The sequence below is a fragment of the Vipera ursinii genome (genome assembly GCF_947247035.1).
Source record: "Vipera ursinii genome assembly, chromosome: 9".
NCBI lineage: Eukaryota > Metazoa > Chordata > Lepidosauria > Squamata > Viperidae > Vipera > Vipera ursinii.
This window is the reverse complement of record NC_139523.1, coordinates 8,819,272-8,839,271: the sequence shown is the minus strand read 5'-3', so window position 1 is coordinate 8,839,271 and position 20,000 is coordinate 8,819,272. Positions and strand designations below refer to the sequence as shown.

The 20,000-nt window shown below is 45.0% G+C and overlaps 1 protein-coding gene across 1 annotated transcript in view; it reads left to right on the top strand.

Annotated features, from left to right (window-relative positions):
• The window catches only part of LOC310644507 (angiopoietin-2-like), a 31,831-nt gene extending 20,485 nt beyond the window's left edge, over positions 1 to 11,346 (top strand). Inside the window, exons 4-9 of the mRNA XM_083369583.1 lie at positions 884 to 1,116; positions 1,823 to 1,947; positions 4,033 to 4,134; positions 6,061 to 6,227; positions 6,798 to 6,928; positions 9,239 to 11,346. Of these exons, the coding sequence (XP_083225709.1) occupies positions 884 to 1,116; positions 1,823 to 1,947; positions 4,033 to 4,134; positions 6,061 to 6,227; positions 6,798 to 6,928; positions 9,239 to 9,423 (943 nt within the window). The 3' untranslated portion in view covers positions 9,424 to 11,346. The remainder of the gene's footprint in view (positions 1 to 883; positions 1,117 to 1,822; positions 1,948 to 4,032; positions 4,135 to 6,060; positions 6,228 to 6,797; positions 6,929 to 9,238) is intronic.
• The last annotated feature ends 8,654 nt before the right edge of the window (positions 11,347 to 20,000 follow it).

Sequence of the window (20,000 nt, the reverse complement as noted above, 5' to 3'; positions counted from 1 at the left end):
TCTAAACAGCAGTGATCTGTTAACAGTTTTTTTAAAACTATCAAAATGATAAAAAAAAAAACAGTTTTTTTAAACTATCAAAATAGAGCAGACATGTCAAACACAAGGCCCGGGGGCCGGATCCGGCCCGCAACATGGTTTCATGTGGCCCGCGAAGCCACCCTGGAAACAGTGAGGGAACGGCCCCCACTGCCTTGGCCCTGGCCCAGAGACCCTCCTTCTGCCAGAGACCCTCAGATCTCTCCCACTCTTGCCCAGGCCCCCATAGGCACCCTTGATGCCAATGATGTAGAGCTGGCCACGCCCACCCAGTAGGCCATACGCACTCTAGCCACGCCCACCCAGTAGGCCACGCCCACCCTGGCCATACCAACCCAGCACCCTGAGGGCAACTGCAATTCTGATGCGGCCCTCAATGAAATTGAGTTTGACACCTCTGAAATAGAGTATTAATTGAATAGGCCCCAATCACGTGGGGAAGTGTTTCCTCAACCCAAGCCAATCTACCCATCCAACCCAACCTACCCATCCTTGTGGTGAACTAACATAGAGTTGGAAGGGACCTTGGAGGTCTTCTGGTCCAACCCCCTGCTGAAACAGGAGACCCTAAACCATTTTCGAGAAATGGTTGTCCAGTCCCTTCTTAAAAGCCTCCAGTGTTGGAGCCCCCACAACTGCTGAAGGCAAGCTGTTCCACTGGCTGCACTGATGCTGTTACCTAGCTGGATTATGAAACATCTGCAAGAAAGCAACCAAGCTCAGAGAGCACCAAGGACCCCTCATTTCAACCCTGAGCTACAAATATTCTCTTCCCTTGTCTTCACACAAAGAACTGCATCAACTCTGGGTTTGAGAATCAGAATAAATTGTCTCTTTACTTCAGCTTCCTAGAGAAGAAAGTGCTGGCTCTTGAAAACCAACGTGAGGAGGAGCTACAAGTCCTGAAGACCGAGAAGATGGAAATGCAGAAGCTTCTCTCCAATCAGGTGGATCTTGTTGGGCATCTGGAGCAACGCCTGGGTGCTGCCTTGCTGAACAACACAGCCCTCCACAAACAACAAACATCTTTGGCAGAGACAGTGAAGCATCTGATAGGCTTAGTGTCCCAGTGCAATTGTAAGTAACTTCCCCTAAGCAAGACTTGGCCATCTGGCCCAATTAGGAGATAAAATCTGGTCAAAATAAGCAAGACAATAAGCAATCAAGTGAAGTCCAAGTGGTGTGTGTGTGTCTTTTTGCAGTAAAAAATATCCATCACAATGTGGATAAGGGATCCTCAGACTTTATAAAATCTAAGAACTATGCAGCTGTTTTCCTTGTTGTTAACACTTCATAAAATGTGGAGTCCCTGGTGCTGTCTGAGCTGGGATGTTTTCTTGTAGCTGTCTCATTACCCAACTAGGTAACATCTTCAGATGGCTGGGTAATGAAACATTTGCAAGAAAACATCCCAGCTCAGAGAGCACCAAGAACTCCAGCGTTCAACCCTCAGCTACAAATATTCTCTCCTTTAATACTTTAATACTTCCTAAAATCTCTAAATGATCTCACAAGTTGCAGGTCGCATGGGCGTTCCAGGATTCAGCGGCCCAAAACAGGTAGACAAACTGTAGGATTCAGATGCTCCTCAGGGTCTGTTTGAAAAACTGCTTTGCTCCTTGGAAATCTTCTATCTGGCTCTGCCAGGTCTCTGGGTATCCCTAACACAGAGATCTTTTATTGCAAAGAGGGTGAATGCAAGCCTTACAACAATGTAGTTGATGAACTTTCCTACCCTAACTGGGCAATTGTACTTAAAATGACTTTTGATCTCGCGCCACAGACCTTTCGTTCACCCTGCCAGATGAGCAGAAGGTCTTCAAGGACTGTGCAGCTGCATACAAATTGGGGTTCTCCACCAGCGGAGTCTACACTCTTCGGCTCCCCAACACTACAGCCACTGTAAAAGTGAGTGCATGTTCTGAGCAGCTTCGTCCTTCTAGACAGGCAGGGTTCATACGTCAGTATTCGTAAGCACGATTGGTGGAGTGCATTCCCATGACTGAACCTATGTACAGGTAGACCTCAACTTATCACCATCCATTAAAACGTCTATGGGGATTCTCAGTCCTCCAAGGCCCCGGTTGTCCCAAAGGTGCTTTTTTTTCAAGAGGCAACTGGACTTCCTTGTTTTTCGCTGAAGACGTTTCGCTTCTCATCCAAGAAGCTTCTTCAGCTCTGACTGGATGGCGGGGAAGGAAAGGATTTATACTCCTTGCAGACAGCTGGTCATTTGCATTCTTTTATAGAGTCATTGAGGCCCCCTGGAGGTTTATCTGTGTCGTAGGCAAGGAGTATGAAAATCCTTCCATTCCCCAACATCCAGTCAGAGCTGAAGAAGCTTCTTGGATGGGAAGCGAAACATCTTCAAAGAAAAACCAGACAGTCCAGTTTCCTCTTGAAAAAGCACCTTTGAAATACCATTCATTTAGCAATCATTCAAAGTTTAATTTAATTTAATTTAATTTAATAATATTTCTATACCGCCCTTCTCCCGAAGGACTCAGGGCAGTGAACAGGGCAAGAATAAAAATACAGAATTACAAAAGTTAAAAAATGATTAAATACATGCCCACTAAAAACAATCAATATATATTAAAACCCCAATAAAATGACAGTAAAAAACCCCACCAATCCCCCATCAGGCCAGGCCGGCTTGTTCGAACAAGTATGTTTTGTGATCGCGGCGAAAGGAGCGAAGTTATAATAGTACTGAAATAAGTGACTCAGGACTGGTCCTTGCACTTACGACCGTTGCAGCATCCCCATGGTCATGTGATCAGAATTCAGGCACTTGGCAACTGGCATCCGCTGCAATGTCCTGGGGTCATGTGATCACCACTTGCGATCTTCTGACAAGCAAGATCAATGGGGGAAAATGGATTCACTTAACAATCACTTGGTTCACTTAACAAGTGCAGTGATCCACTTAACAGCCACGGCAAAAAAAAATATATGTAAAACTGGACACCACTTACTCCATAACTGCCTCACTTAGCAAACAAATACCCAGATCCCAACTGTGGTCATAAGCTGAGGTCTACTTATGAAGCTAAGTTACAACAGCTGTGTCCAAATGTCACATTAAGCCATAATGCGATATGTTTAATTTTGGCTTTACATGATGAATGAACCCAGACATGAACCATAATTGAAGCTGGTTTCGGTTTATGTTGCTTAGACTATTAAGTGTAAACATCATAGTTACGTTTTAGGTAATGTATAAATCCACTCATTATATAAAGCAATAATAGGCAAAATACAAGCCTATGAACAATTACAATAAGTAATCAAACAGTCTTAAAAGCTTCCAGAAATGGAATAGATTTCACCTGATGTCTAGAAAAATGAAATTCCATAATTTGGGCACTCCCGCTAAGAAGGACCTGTTTGTGATCCTCTCTAGAATGATACTAAGGTAAAGGTAAAGGTTCCCCCGCACATGCGTGCTAGTCGTTTCCACCTCTAGGGGCCGGTGCTCATCTCCACTTCAAAGCTGAAGAGCCAGCGCTTGTCCGAGGACGTCTCCGTGGTCATGTGGCCGGCATGACTAGATGCCAAAGGCGCACGGAACGCTGTAACCTTCCCACCGGAGTGGTCCCTATTTTTCTTCTTGCATTTTTACATGCTTTCGAACTGCTAGGTTGGCAGAAGCTGGGACGAGTAACAGGCGCTCACTCTGTTACGCGGCACTCGGGATTCGACCCACCAAGCTGCCGACCTTCTGATCGACAAGCTCAGCGTCCTAACCCACTGAGCCACCGCATCCCTTCAGAATGATACTAGCACATAACTTAGTTGATTGACAGGAAAAAGAAGGTGGTAATTTACAGGTCTTTATCATTTAAAAACGTAAGACGTCCCGGTCAGTATCCTTTTTAAAATTAAATCTGGAAGAAAACTGGTAGTTAGTGGAGTTTCCCATGTGCTGAACCAGTTACTTGTCAAGCTGTCAGAAGCTGCTCTTCCACAGAGACTCTGCCGTTCTTTCAGGCCCTGTGTGACATGGAGACCAGCGGAGGAGGTTGGACCGTTATCCAACACCGGAGAGATGGCTCTGTGGATTTCCAACGCACTTGGAAGGAATATAAACAGGTAAGAATTGATATAAATCTCCCTGGCTTATCCTGATGGAGGAACCCAGAATAAATTGGATCCCAACTGTTGTTGTTGTTGTTGTTTTTTTGCACATTGAAGACTAGAGAATACTGGAGAAGATTGCGCAAGACGCATTATTCCTGTTTTCTCTATGTGCAAGCAGAAAAATCCATCTACTGCAATCAGTAGGAATAGATCTTGGTCACAGCAAGTGCTGGACTTCTGTTCAATTCCCGCAAAGTTGCCAGGTGGTTTTTTTTTGGTTAACATTTTTGTGACTCTGAGCCAGGCTGGTTCTAGGCTGGCACTTAAGCCACCAGGCTTTGTTTAGCTCATACATGGAGAGCTTGTGTGTCAACGCTGCTAACATCGGATGTTTTTGCATTGACAACATCTTTTCCCTTTCGCTTTTAGAGTTAGATGATGCTGGGGGTGGGATGTGAATGAGAGTCCAGCTAGACATAACAACACTAAATGTAGCGTGAGAATCAAGGTTACTGAGCCCAGAGCTGATAAAGGATTGGCGGGCTGGAGAGCTGGAGAGAAAGCCGCACTTCAGGCTAATTGGGGAATGTGATTTATGATTTTTAATTGGAGGAAGGAATTGTGCTTTGATACTATGTGCCCAGGGGAAGGGAATTCAGTTTTTGGCTTCGATTATGTAAGTGCCGATATTATGTTACTCAAATAAAAGATCCTTTAAGGTAAACAATGCCTTGAAGTTCTTTTGAAGAGTTTCATCTGTCGGAACCATGACATGTGGCACTGAGATCTTGCAGACTCCAACTTCCAGCGCCTCTTACCTTTAACCATGTTGTCTGGCAAGCCTATCCAGCAACATCTGGAAACCAACCAGCTCCTTATCCCAGCGAAGTCTGGGCTAAATATAATGGAGGTGGCTGATAGATTGATGGCAGACTCCACATGCCCAACCTCCCTTGCTCTCTGCTCTCAACCCATCCACCTTTTGGGTTATCATATTGGCGTATTATTCTCATTGTGTGCCTTTGACATTGTTTATTTTATTGTTCTATTATTTTACTTCAGACATGTCAAACACAAGGCCCGGGGGCCAGATCCGGCCCGCAAAGTGGTTTCATGCGGCCCGCGAAGCCATCCTGGAAACAGTGAAGGAATGGCCCCCACCGCCTTGGCCCTGGCCCAGAGACCCTCCTTCTGCCAGAGACCCTAAGATCTGTCCCACTCCTGCCCAGGCCCCCATAGGGACCCTTGATGCGAATGATGTAGAGCTGGCCATGTCCACCCAGTAAGCCATACGCACTCTAGCCACGCCCACCCAGTAGGCCATGCCCACCCTGGCCATACCCACCCGGCCCTTTGAGGGCAACCGCAATGCTGATGTGGCCCTCAATGAAATTGAGTTTGACACCCCTGTTTTACTTCTACCAGTAGTCCTCAACTTACGACCATAATCGAGCCCAAAATTCCTGTTTTTAAGTGAAAAAGTTGTGAAGTGAACTTTGCCCCATTTTACAACATTTCTTGCCCCGGTTGTTAAGTGAAGCACCGCAGCTGCTCAAGTTAGTAACACGGTTGTTAAGTGAATCTGCCTCCCCTTATGACTTTACTTATAAGAAGGTCGCAAAAGGTGACTCCAGGACACTGCAACCGTCATAAATAGGAGTCAGTTGCCAAGCTTCCCAATTTTTATCACACAACCACGGGGGTGCTGCAACGGTCATAAGTGAAAAATGGTCATAAGTCCCTTTTTTTAGACTATGAACAGTCACTAAGTGAACTGCTGTAAGTTGAGGACTACCTGTACTCCTTTCATTTTTCTTCCTTTTTATTATTGTAAGTAGCCTAGAGTAGCCGCACAGTGAGGTAGGCGGCTAATAAATTTAACAAATAAACATATTTTGCACCAGAGCTTTTTCAACGGCATCTCATGCTCTCTGACAGGGCTTTGGGTCCCCATCTGGAGAGTTCTGGTTGGGCAACCAGTTCATCCACTTGCTCACCACACAGAACCGCTACTCCCTCCGGATCGAGCTCCAAGACTGGGAAAACAATGAGGCTTATTCTGCCTTCGAGCATTTCCAAGTAGACTCCGAGGAGCAGAACTATCGGTGAGTCTTTTCACGGAACATCTGGGGTCTCTTTGCTTAGTTGTTTGTCGAAACCTGGAATCCTGCCCCAACAGGTGTGTGACCTTCAGCTCCTAAAATTTCCCCAAGGCCCCTGCTGAGAATTCTGGGGGTTGATTGTCATACCTGGAGAGTACTCCAAATCTTATACATTCTCACATAAGAAGATCATTTGGTGATCTTGTACGATTTGGGCCAAGTGTAATTTCCAAAAAAAACGGTCGGGTTTTATGTATGTACTGTGGAGTGTCCTGAATGATTTTGAGGACTCTGTTTCCAACCCTTGCACAATTTCAACCTGTAACTAACTAACCCTCTCTGTCTCTGTCTCTCTGTGTGTGTCTGTGTCTGTGTGTGCAGGATACTGCAATGGTTGTACGTGTCTACAATGGTCATACATCACTTTTTTTTCAGTGCTGTTCTTGAGCGGTCATTAAATGAAAGTTATAAGTTCGAGGACTACCTGTAACCACCTTGTGTTTTGGGCCTGAGAAGAGAATCAAATTGTGAATTATTGTTGATGGTAGCTTTTTCCCCCCCCATCTCCGGCAGACTTTATGCAAGGAGATACAGCGGTACGGCCGGACGCACCAGCAGCCTCAGCCCCTCCGGAACCAACTTCAGCACCAAGGATGCTGACCACGATCGATGCGCGTGCAAATGTGCCCAGATGGCAGGTGGAGGTAATGAGGGGGGAGTGGGCCACCCTCCTTCTGTAGGTCTATCATTCTGAGAATTAGCCAAGCAGGGCCATCGATTGGGAGTGTCAAGAAAAATCAAGATGGTGTCTGCAGCTCGGCAAAGTAGGACTTAGTTTGTACAGTTGCAGACATCATTATGGCTTCCGATGCGTGCCCTCCCCTCCGGAACAAATCCTGAACTCAAAAACTCCCTGCAGTTTAAGGAGGACAAGTCCTGCAAAGTGCAGAAGATCCCCAAGAGCTAAGAGCCATGTGATAAAATAATGCTTAAAATATGCAGTTCATTCTGTTCTTAATATGAGGGTTTTTAGTGACTACAGATAATTAAGATTAAGGGGGAATGGCCAAAAGGTCGCAGTGAAGGAGTCAAGAGCCAATAGGTAATTCCCAGAAAACTTCCTGATTCTAGGAAGGGTGTCTCCATTAGCCAGAAATGACTACCGTAGCTGGTGCTAGTGTGCAAATTTTCCCCTCTGTTTCTCAGATTATTGCACTGGCTGGCTTGACATACAACGTGAAGCTATAGCTTGTTAATTCAGGAAAATAGCACCTTGGGTTGGGTTGTCCCAAAAGAGCTTTCTTCATGAGGCAACTGGACATTCTTGTTTTACTTTGCAGACATTTCGCTACTCATACAAGAAGCTTCTTCTGCTCTAACTGGGGAATGGCAGGATTTATACGCCTTGCAATTCTGCCATTCCTCACCATCCAGTCAGAGCTGAAGAAGCGTCTTGGATGAGAAGTGAAATGCCTTCAGAGAAAAACAAGTCCAGCTGCCTCGTGAAGAAAGCAGCTTTGGGACAACCAGGACCTGGATGACTGAGAAACTCCACAGACATTGGGCTGAGTTGGGTTCACACATCAGTTTAAGTCTTAACCATGCTTTATATACCAGGGTTGTTAAGTTTGTGCAACACTCTGTGCCAATGCTGTCCCAGTTGCAGCAGCACAGTCAAAATCCTGCCATTTTGTACCTCCATGTGATATATTGACCCACTTGCAGATGCTGCTTTGGGAAGCCAAACTCAAAGGCCCCGTAGCATGGATTTATTTATTTATTTAATTATATTTATATACCACCCTTTCCCGAGGGACTCAGGGCGGTTTACAGGGTGATTAAAACGAAAAATACAAAAGTTAAAAACAATTTTTAAAAAATTATATCAATCCCTGAATAAATAAAAACCCCAGTTAAAATTAAAATTAAAATTCTCAGCCTGGGCCAGAGAGCTCGAAGAGCCAGGTCTTCAGGTCCCGGCGGAATGAACGGAGGTCGGGGGCAGTCCTGAGCTCCACTGGCAGCTGGTTCCAAAGGGCAGGCGCCCCCACTGAGAAGGCCCTACCCCTGGGTGTTATCCGCCGGCAATCTCTTACCAGCGGTACCCTGAGAAGACCCTCCCTGTGGGAGCGCACTGGACGAAGGGAGCTTGATGCCGGCAGCAGGTGTTCCCTCAGATTAGCATAGTGTAAACACCCTGTTGGGGTCCTGCCTACCACTTGGAGGAACAAAGCAGCCATCATCCGGCTGATCACAAGGGGCAATGAGTTGCTGCAAACCTTTCCTCCTTTCCTTCACAATTTGCTGCAGAATAGTTGGTCTAGAGAGCGGACCTCCTTGTAATGGCTTGTTAGAAGAACTGACCACCTCTAAATGGGCTCCTATAGCGACTGGGTGGAAGGAGGCAGCAGGATGATGAATGGAGGAAGTGTGAAAAGAAGGGACAGGATCTTCTCCCATGTTAAGCAGAACCCACCTCTCCTGCCTCAAATGCCACCTGCTTTTGCAGTTGAGAAGTTCTCTGAAGCTTGAATTCCAGCCCTCCTTACTGTTGTTCCACCAACTAATTTGGGAGAAAACCAACATGGAATTTCCCATGCTAGATAGACCAGTCTTCCCACCTTCAGGGATGGCTGGGAATTAGGGCAGGTGTAGTCCCACATGCCAAAGAACTGTGCTGGGTTGGGGAAGACTGATGCACTCCGAAACACTACCAGGTGTAGGCAACCTTGGTTCTTTTATGACTCTGGCTCAGGAATTCTGGGAGTTGAAGTCCACGTGTCATAAAAGAGCCAAGGTTGCCTATCCCTGCACTAACCCATCAAGCTATGTTCCCTCACCCTATAGAGAGAGGCTCAATTGGACAAACCAGTGATGTGATTCAAAACTTGTTTAATCCAATCTATTCTGCAAACGTTTCTTAGAAAATTAGGAGAACAATGTCTTTTGATGTTTGGGCCAAATCCTGTTAAATCTAAGTATTTCTCCTTTTTCCCCTTCTCTGTCTCCTTCAGGCTGGTGGTTTGATGCTTGTGGACCTTCTAACCTAAATGGCATCTATTACCCTCCCAATCCTGCCACGATTAGATACAACGGCATAAAGTGGCATTACTGGAAAGGGCCCGGGCATACCCTCAAAGCAAGCACCATGATGATCCGTCCGGTGGATTTCACAGAGGAGCAAGGGGGGATGCTGTGATCTATCACACGGCAGAAGGAGAGGAGATCCCCTTCAGAAAGTCCCCTTCTGGCTTGCACAAAAATGGTAGACAATTGCGAGTCCTTGCATCATGAACTAAACCTCTTCTAGGTAGATTTTTTTTAAAAAAAAAGTCTGCATGGCACCCAGTTCATTGTGGAAATTTCACAGGAGGTCTGGAACTATTTTGTTGTTGTTGTTGTTGCTTTCAGAGGGAAAAAACACAATTAGGCCTGGGTTTCTCAACTTTATCAATTTTAAGATGTCTGGACTTCAACTCCCAGAATTCTACACTGGCTGAGGAATTCTGGGAGTTGAAGTCCACACATTTTACAGTCGGTTGAGGCTGAGAAATACAGAATTAGACCAAGGGAGAGGCAAATGCATGTCCCTAATGGAAACGATTCTGCCATTCGTATAATATTTGTTCCCCAAAGATAGCAGTGTGATTTTGGGCTGCCCTGGAAGGAGTCAAAAATAGGTTTGCAGGCTGAATGAGAATTACCTGTTCTTGATTTAGGTAGAAGACTAGGCACAAAACTGTAACACTCCATTGATAAAAGTATTTGGGGTTGGGAAGGTGACATTGACTTTAACATTCCTCATCTCCCTGCTATTCCTTCTTCTAAACACCCCAAGTGTGCACTAAGTATCTCAGACAGTTGTATCTTTTAGCACCAAAAATCAAGAATTCCACGAAATTGCAACTTGACAAACAAGGATATTTGTGTGTTTGCGTCTGTGTGTCTCTGTTTAATGCAGGTGTTTCTGTTAGACCTGTGTGTCTATGATTCTCAGGGGAAAAAGGTACAGGTAGTCCTCAACATACGACCACAATTAGGAGAATTTCTGTTGCTAAGCAAGACCTTTGTTAAGGGAATCGCACCTGATTTTATGACCTTTTTTAGCCATCATTGTTAGGTGAATCACTGCAGAGGTTCAGCAAATCACGTGGTCCTTAAGCAAATCTGACTCTCACACACACACACACCTTTGACCTTGCTAGTCAGAAGTCAGTTGTCAAGGTTGCAAATGGTGACTGCACAATCCCAGATGTTACAACCATTATAAAATAGATGCCGGTTGCCAAGCGTCTGAATTTTGATCTTGTAACTACAGAGGTGCTGCAATGGTCCTACGAGCAAAGACCAGTTGCAGGTCACTTTTTCCTGTGGCACTGTTATAACAAATGGTGGTTAAATGAAATTGGTTGTACGTCAAGGACTACCGGTGTGCAAATTAGCTACCAATTTCTTAGCACATTATGTCTGCACCACCCGGAGCGATTTGTTTACATATTAATGGCTGAACTGAACTCATGAAGCCTCTTGTGCAAAGTTTAACTGCAAATATTTAGGATATTCATTATTTTCTGCAGAAACATAAATACTGGGATTACTGGTCATCCTCAACTTACGACCACAATTTAGCCCAACATTTCTGTTGTTAAGCGAGACATTTGTTAAGTGAGCCTTGCCCTATTTGATGACCTTTCTTGCCATGGTTGTTAAGTGAATCACTGCAGCCGTTAAGTTAGTAGGGCGGTTCTTAAGTGAAACTGGCTTCCCCATTGACTGTGATGGTCAGACAGTCGCAAAAGGAGATCACGTGACCTCGGGCCACAGCAATGGTCGTAAAGATGAACCAGCTGCCAAGCCTCTGAATTTTGATAACGTCATCATGGGGACAACGCAAAGGATGTCACTGAAAAATGGTCGTCAGTGACATTTTTTTTAGTGTCATTGTAACTTTGGTCACTAAATAAATGGTGGTAAGTCGAGGTCTATCTGTACTGTATTTTATGATTCAGAACTTTTATACACTTGGGAATGTTTTAAAATTCAAGTATTTTATCCACAGTATGTTTTTTTAAAAAAAAAAACCTGTAAAAAGGGAATCGAATAAAATACCGATCTGCCTTTTTGTAAACATCATTGTGTTCTTGGGACTGAATCAAGGGAAGGGAAGGGTGTGAAAGGCGGAAAAAAAGACATCAGAACACATCCTGGGATGCCCATAAATCTTGAATGACATTAAAAAGAAAAAAAAGCAGTTTGGAGCCCTCACCACGTAGATGAGGACCCAGATTGTTGGGGGCAATTAAGCTGACTTTGTAATAATGCCGCTTGGGGTGTGTGTGAAAGCCCTAATAAGCAGGCATATACATAGAATGAAGGCTACTGCTAAGCTTGTAAGCCGCCCTGAGTCTTCGGAGAAGGGTGGGATATAAATGGAATTAAAATAAATAAAAAAAATTTTTCCAGGATTGTAGCCTGGACAGAAAAGGGGGAGAATATCCTAGGAAAGGCAATGGGAAACAATTTCCATATTGCTGCAGAGAAAACCGAAGGGAAATGTCCGTGTAGTCACTAGCACTTGAATCTATGGATAGTCCTTGATTTATGACCACAATTGGAAAAAGAATTTCCATTTCTAAGCAAGTCACAAGTGTAAGTGAGTCACACCCAATTTTACGACATTTTTCGTCGTAGTTGTTAAGTGAATCACGGCAGCTGTCTGGTGAATCACACAGTCATTAAGCGAAACCAGTTTACCCCCATGTCGGAAGCTGGTTGGGAAGGTTGCAGATGGTGATGCCCTGACCCTGGGACGCTGCAGTGGTCATAAGTGCGAGGAACGATCACAAGTCACCTTGGTCAGTGCCTTTTTTCAGTGCCCTTGTAACTTTGCTTGCTAATCAAATGGTTATAAGTCGAAGACTTATCTGCATCCTTTTCTGCCTTATGGACCACCATAAAAAAACATTTGTTTGTCATGACATTAGCATGTAGACTTATATACCGCTTCACAGCACTTTACAGCCCTCTCTAAGTGGTTTACAGAGTCAGCATATTTGCCCCTACCAATCTGGATCCTCATTTTACTGACCTCGGGAGGATGGAAGGCTGAGTCAACCTTCAGCCAGTCAGGGCTGAACTGCTGGCAGCCGGCAGTCAGCAGAAGTAGCCTGCAGTACTGCATTCTAACCACTGTGCCACCTCAGCTCAAGCACTGAATATAATAAGCTAAAACTGGGGTCCCCAACCCTCGGGCTGTGGCCCGTGACTGAACCGCAGCCTGCTCATTACCAGGCTACGGAGGTGGCGGGCAAGCACACACACACACACACACACACACACACACACACAGCTCCATTTGTGTGAGCAGTGGCCGTGTGTGCCTGCCACTTGTGCAAATGGAGCTGCGCACGTGCGGGCACTTGCAGAATCATGGATGCGGGGGTCATGAAAGGAAAAGCAAAGAAAACACACAATATCCAATATCTGTGGACCTGCCACAAGGCAGAGGGGGCCAGGTTGTTCACCAAAGCATCAGACGGAAGGACGAGAAACAATGGTTGGAAACTGATCTACAAGAGAAGCAACCTGGAATTGAGGAGACACTTCCTGACAGTGAGGACAATTAACCAGTGGAACAGCTTGCCTCCAGAAATCGTGGGCACTCCATCACTGGAGATTTTTAAGAAGAGACTAGACATTCACCTGTCTGAGATGGTACTATAGGTTCTCCTGCTTGAGCAGGAGGCTGGACTAGAAGACCTCCAAAGTCCTATTCTATTCTATTCTATTCTATTCTATTCTATTCTATTCTATTCTATTCTATTCTATTCTATTCTATTCTATTCTATTCTATTCTATTCTATTCTATTCTATTCTATTATTTCCATTCCATTTATTTTTTTATTTTTTTATTTTTATTTTAATCCCATTTATATCCCGCCCTTCTCCAAAGACTCAGGGCGGCTTACAATTTAAGCACAAACCAATGTGCTTAGCAGTAGCCTTCATTCTATGTATATACCTGCTTATTAGGGCTTTCGCCCCCCCCCAAGCGCCATTTTTACAAAGTCAGCTTATTGCCCCCAACAATCTGGGTCCTCATTTTACCTACCTGGGAAGGATGGAAGGCTGAGTCAACCTTGAGCCTGGTGGGACTCGAACCTGCACTAATTGCAGGCAGCTGGTGTTACTTAAAGAGGCATTAGCCCACTGCTCCACCAAGACTAATTCCATTCCATTCCATTCTGTTCTATTCTATTCTATTCTTAACCCACCTGGGAACATATGGTGCCTTAGGGAAACACCCAAAAGGGAACATATGATGCAACCACGGGCCGGCAGTTTGACACCCCTGTCCTAGAAGAACATCTGGTTATCTATCTCTGGTAACGCCTAAGAATGAAAGAGGTCACCACTGCCCCCTGGTGGTCAGTCCAACATCCCTAACTAGTTGCATTGTATCTATTGGCGAATGCCTAGAGAAGCACATATGTGATTACCATTTGTGATTACCATTTTACAGCTGGCTTCTGAAAAGCAAGGTCAGTGGAGAAGCCAAATTTCACTTAACAGCCACCTGATTCACTTAACAAGTGCAGTGTTTCGCTTAACAACTATAGCAAAAAAAAATTGTAAAATTGGGTGAGTCTCGCTGAGCACCCCATCTTGCTTAGCAATGGAAATTTGGGTCCCAGTTGTGCTTGTTGGTTGAGGATTACCTGCACAGTTTTTGGGGAGAGAAACACACACCTGGAACCATTTCACCTGGATACCTTCTTCCCACATAGGTAGTTCATTCTGACCTCAACTCAGGGGTAAAAAATCTCAGGCCCCTTTACTCAGCAGACTGAACCAAATGCACTTCTACACACCACAGGATGGAATGGGACAACTCGCCATGGACAACTTGCCACAGCACAATTCAACCATTCGATTTTAATGATTTTTGACATTCACATTTAGATTGGAATAGAATAACAGAGTTGGAAGGAACCTTGTACTTCATCTAGTAGTCCGACCCCCTGCTCAAGCAGGAGACCCTATTCCAGGGGTCGTCAACCTTGGCAACTTTAAGACTTGTGGACATCAACTCCCAGAATTCTGGGAATTGAAGTCCACAAGTTGCCAAGGTTGAGGACCCCTGCCCTATACCATTTATGACAAGTGGCTATCCAGTCTCTTCTTGAAAGCCTCCAGTGATGGGGCACCCACAAGCTGGCAAGCTGTTCTGTTGGTTGATTATTCTCAGGGTCAGAAAATTTCTCCTTATTTCTAGGTTGAATCTCTCCTTGATCACTTTCCATCCACTGTTCCTTGTCTGGTTTTCAGGTGCTTTGGAAAATAAGATTGACCCCCCTCCTCTCATTTTCATTTTGTCCCTCCATTGGCGTCCTTCCTTTAATGACACTGTCCTACCATTTCTTCGATATTAGTGTAACTCTTGTCCCACAGCAAGTAGGCCATGGCAAGTTGACCAAGGCGAGTTGTCCTAGACACACCCACACCCACAGGACCACCTTATTGCATAGACGGCTGACACTATACCATGATTGATATACAATGAAAAGCAACCTGTTAAAAACCTTCTGACTATAAATTTTCCTAACCGAACCAATGCCCCCACAAAATTATTTGGGGTCGGAAAGAAAAAAATAGTATTTTAGAAGTAACAAAGAATGACGCAAAATCTATTGTGAAGGTCAGTTGAAACCAACTTACCTGCCAGCCCATCAAACCATCTAGCAACTCGCAGGCTCTGCCAAAGAATTTAATTCATCCTTCTTCATGCTGGTATTTTCCAAGTGTGCAGGATTAATTTAATTTTAACCTTTAATTTTTGTTGTTGTTAGCTGCCCTGAGTCCTTCGGGAGATAGGGCGGGATATAAGTCCCATTAATAAAATAAATAAATAAATAATAAATAAATTACAACTCTCCTTCTCAGACAGGGCATTCCTAGCCATGCAGGCAGAAAGTGAAGAAATCTGCAGCGTAACAGCATACCGGGGGGGGGGGGGAGCCAGCTTGGGAAAAAAAAATTGCCTTCTTTGATGCAATTGAGTTGCAGCCTGAATACAGTACCTTTATTTTGAATTCAGATTGGCAGGCAATCAGTTTCATAACCAAAATTGATCGGTGTATCTTATCTTCAATTAAAGCCATCTACGTTTATTTCGCTTTGGGTACTGGATCCAGTTTGTGGGCTCTCTCTCTCTCTCTCTCTCTCTCTCTCTCTCTCTCTCTCTCTCTCTCTCTCTCTCTCTGTGTGTGTGTGTGTGTGTGTGTGTGTGTGTGTGTGTGTTGCCTTTGGTACCTCTTATGTGTGAACTTGTTCATGGCTTCTCTGCTGTTTGAAGGATTTAGAAGCCGGCTGCAAGTTCTCTGAGACACGGAATGAACACAAGCTGATTGTTGAGTTGAATAGGGCTGCTTTGACTGTCCCTTTGTTATTGCTTTAGATACAGATAGTCCTCAACTTATGATCATAGAGCTCCAAATTTCCGTCGATAAGCGAAACAGTGGTTAAATGAGTTGCCTCATTGTGTGACTTTTCTTGCCACAGTTTCACCGATGATGTTACCTAGTTTGGGTAATGAAACGTCTGCGTACATACAATCAAACTCAGAGAGCACTAAGGACTCCTCTTTTCAACTCTGAGCTACGAATATTCTCCTTTATGCATTGCCTTTGCTACAGATTCAGGCAATGCTTTTGATTAAGGATCTGAAGCAAATCAGAACTAAATAGGAAATAAACAAACGGTAGCCAGAAAAGCCTCATTTCTCCTTTATTATTATACACCTTCCAGGTCAGTCTGATGAATTCTATATACAGTAACAATTTTCATCAGATAACAAGACTAGTTTAATAGGTAATGTTGCAAAAATACACAGAGCTGCTGTAAGCATCTGCAACCAGCTCTCCTCAGATTCCAATGAGTAAAATGTTCAAATGGGTCTCTCTAAGCAATTTTTACACAATTGAGCCTTGGTGGAGCAGTGGGCTAATGCCTCCTTAAGTAACACCAGCTGCCTGCAATTAGTGCAGGTTCGAGTCCCACCAGGCTCAAGGTTGACTCAGCCTTCCATCCTTCCAAGGTAGGTAAAATGAGGACCCAGATTGTTGGGGGCAATAAGCTGACTTTGTAATAATGCCGCTTGGGGGGGGGGCGAAAGCCCTTATAAGCAGGCATATACATAGAATGAAGGCTATTGCTAAGCACATTGATTTGTGCTTCTTAGATTGTAAGCTGCCCTGAGTCTTCGGAAAAGGGCGGGATATAAATGGGATTAAAATAAAAAAAATAAAATAAATTGCTGTTTAAAGTTGTTTTCTTCTCTTTCAGAAGGAGCCCCTTCTCAAGCTAACCAATTTGGCTAAAAGGCACAAATTTTTATTTGACGCCCAGTGTTAAACAGTTTAATAATTTGTCCACCCAAGTGGGGCCATGGGTATTTCTCATCAAGAGGGTCCACAGTGGGCATGGTTAAGATTAAAGAAAAATAATGCACCAAGGTCAAGTTCCAGACCATCACTCTGGCCTGGGTGGGCTTACAGGAATCTGAGCTAAAACTACTCAGCCCTTTTCATCTTTCCAACCCAACAGGATGCTGGAAAGAAATTATACAAAGGACGTCAGGACTCTAGGTTTCAGCAGGAAAACGTTCCAAAGATCAAAGACAACCAGAACAAATTTAGTTTGGAACAAGAATGTTATCAAGGAAAATCAGGTTCAAAAACAGGAGAGATCTGACCAGGGGTTCTGGAGAAAACCACAGTAGGAAAGTTCTCCCAGCCCATCGTGGTTGCAGAGGCAGATGGACAGCAGTTGAGAATGATGTCAACAGCTCCATTGAAGCCCCCCACTTCCTGTGTCACAGGAACCAGGAACCAGAGCTTATGTAGTAGCCCCCTCTGTGCACCCTGAGCACACCAAGAGATGAGCCCCCAATAAAGCAACCACATTGACTTACAACAGTTCATTTACATAGAGCCTTGGTGGAGCAGTGGGCTAATGCCTCCTTAAGTAACACCAGCTGCCTGCCATTAGTGCAGGTTCGAGTCCCACCAGGCTCAAGGTTGACTCAGCCTTCCATCCTTCTGAGGTAGGTAAAATGAGGACCCAGATTGTTGGGGGCAATTAAACTGACTTTGTAATAATGCCGCTTGGGGTGTGTGTGAAAGCACTAACAAGCAGGCATATACATAGAATGAAGGCTACTGCTAAGCTTGTAAGCCGCCCTGAGTCTTCGGAGAAGGGCGGGATATAAATGGAATTAAAATAAAAAAATAAAAAAAAATTAGTGACCGAAGTTGCAATGGCAGTGAAAAAAGTGACATTTTTCACACTTATGACACTGAATGCAAATGACCAACTGTCTGCAAGGAGTATAAATCCTTCCATTCCATTCCCCACCATCCACTCAGAGCTGAAGAAGCTTCTTGGAGGAGAAGCAAAACGTCTTCAAAGAAAAACAAGGTAGTCTAGTTGCCTCGTGAAAAGGCACAGCAAAAGAAAGATTTTCTCACTCTTATTAGAGAAATAAAATGCCAGAAAAATACAGAGAGAAAGAGAGGGAGGGGGAGGGAGAGAGAGAGAGAGAGAGAGAGAGAGAGAGAGAGAGAGAGAGAGAGAGAGAGAGAGAGAGAGAGAGAGAGAGAGAGAGAGAGAGAGAGAGAGAGAGACTAGTGGAAAGAACAAGTAGGTAAATTCTCTTCCTCCTGGTCTTGTGACCCATAGCATGTACTATGCAGGTCACCTGTACACACAACACAAAGAGGGAAGCATAAATGCACAGCATATACAGGTAGTCCTCAACTTATCACTACAATTGAACCCAACATTTCTATTGGAAAGCTAGACCGTTGTTCAGTGAGCTGTGTACCATTTTCTAACATTTTTTTGCCACAGTTGTTAAATGAATCATGCAGTTGTTAAACGAATCTGGCTCCCTCCCCTCTCAATTGACTTGGCTTGTCAGAAGCCAGCTGAGAAGGTTGCACACGGGGATCACACGACCTCCAGCACAGCGCAACTGTCATAAATACACGCCAGTTGTCGAGTGCCTGCATTATGATCCCATGACCGTGGGAAAACCAATCATAAGTCGTTTTTCAGTGCTGCTGTCACGTCAAACAGTCACTAAATAAATTGTTGTAAGTCGGGGACTACCTGTGCGGGGATACAGCACGTAACTTCTTCTCATAGAGGAAGATTTCAGAGGCTCCTATGGCCTCAAGTCGGTCAAAGGTTGAGAAAAGATGCCAGAAGGACTTTTTGGAATGCGACAGAGGGCTGGGCAAAAATGACACAGAGGGCTTTCAAACGGTATTTCTTTTGCCTGAACATCCACGTTCAGGTTTGCCAAACCCAACCAAACAGGAGAAAATTTGCAGTGACAGGGCAAGCGCTGGCAAGACTGGCTGGTTTTGAAAATGGAGCTGCAGGGAGAAAGCTTTCAGGTAGACCATTCTCCACCACATTTACATGGAAGACACCGTTGCGTTACTGTCTCTCACACCCGCTTCTTTCCCAGGGTGGGCCTCCGGTTAAGAGTTGGGAAGACTTTGAGAAATCACATCGCCCAGAAACTTGCCCGCCCGGTTTAATTTCTCAGGCTTCCTCTGAGGTCTGAAAGGCAGACAATCGGCTGAAGGCAGACTTGCTGCTGCAGTTTCTCAGAAAGACCAGTTCCCAGGAGAGACTTTCCTGCTGACAACACACCAGGTTGCGACACAACAGGAGCCCTGCCATTATTTCACCACCCTTGCCTGCTCAGGAGAAGCCTCAGGAGATGGCATGGCTTGGCTGAGACCACTTAAAGAACCCAAGAGTGGGTTATTATTTATTATTATTATTATTATTGGAGAATTATAGAGCCTTGGTGGAGCAGTGGGCTAATGCCTCCCTAAGTAACACCAGCTGCCTGCCATTAGTGCAGGTTCGAGTCCCACCAGGCTCAAGGTTGACTCAGCCTTCCATCCTTCCCAGGTAGGTAAAATGAGGACCCAGATTGTTGGGGGCAATAAGCTGACTTTGTAATAATGCCGCTTGGGGTGTGTGTGAAAGCCCTAACAAGCAGGCATATACATAGAATGAAGGCTACTGCTAAGCTTGTAAGCCACCCTGAGTCTTCGGAGAAGGGCGGGATATAAATGGGATTAAAATAAAAAATAAAATAATAAGCAGGCATATGCATAGAATGAAGGCTACTGCTAAGCTTGTAAGCCACCCTGAGTCTTCGGAGAAGGGCGGGATATAAATGGAATTAAAATAAATAAATAAATAAAAAATATTTGTTTTAGTCTTGGACTTTCTTTTTTTTTCTTTTTAAGCGGGGGGGGGGGGGGGGCGGGGAGCAAAAAAACAAACACAACCCCTCTTTTTACATCACGTCAGGAAAACTGCACGGTCGGCTCTGTGAAGTCAGCAAGAGCTGAGCCGGCTTTCGCTTCCCTTCCCGCTTTAAGTGGCTCAGCCAGTTTACCCGTTCCCACCTGGCCCAGGTGCGCGCTGAAAAGGATGCCCGGCGGGGCATCATCCAGGTGAGTGAGGGGTCCTCGCCCTCTAGTGGAGGAGCCGGGAAGAGCAGTTCGGATCGAACGGTTTCTCTTGCAACTTGGACTCCGCTCGGACGAGCCGGGCTTGGGCTGGGCTGGGCTGGGCTTGTCGAGCTGGGGGAGGCGGAGAGGGTTGCCGCCCCCGCCCCCCAACGCCCGTCCTTCCTGGTGTGCAGAAGAAGCCAGAGGCCCAGAACTTGCGGAGGAAGGAGGGAGG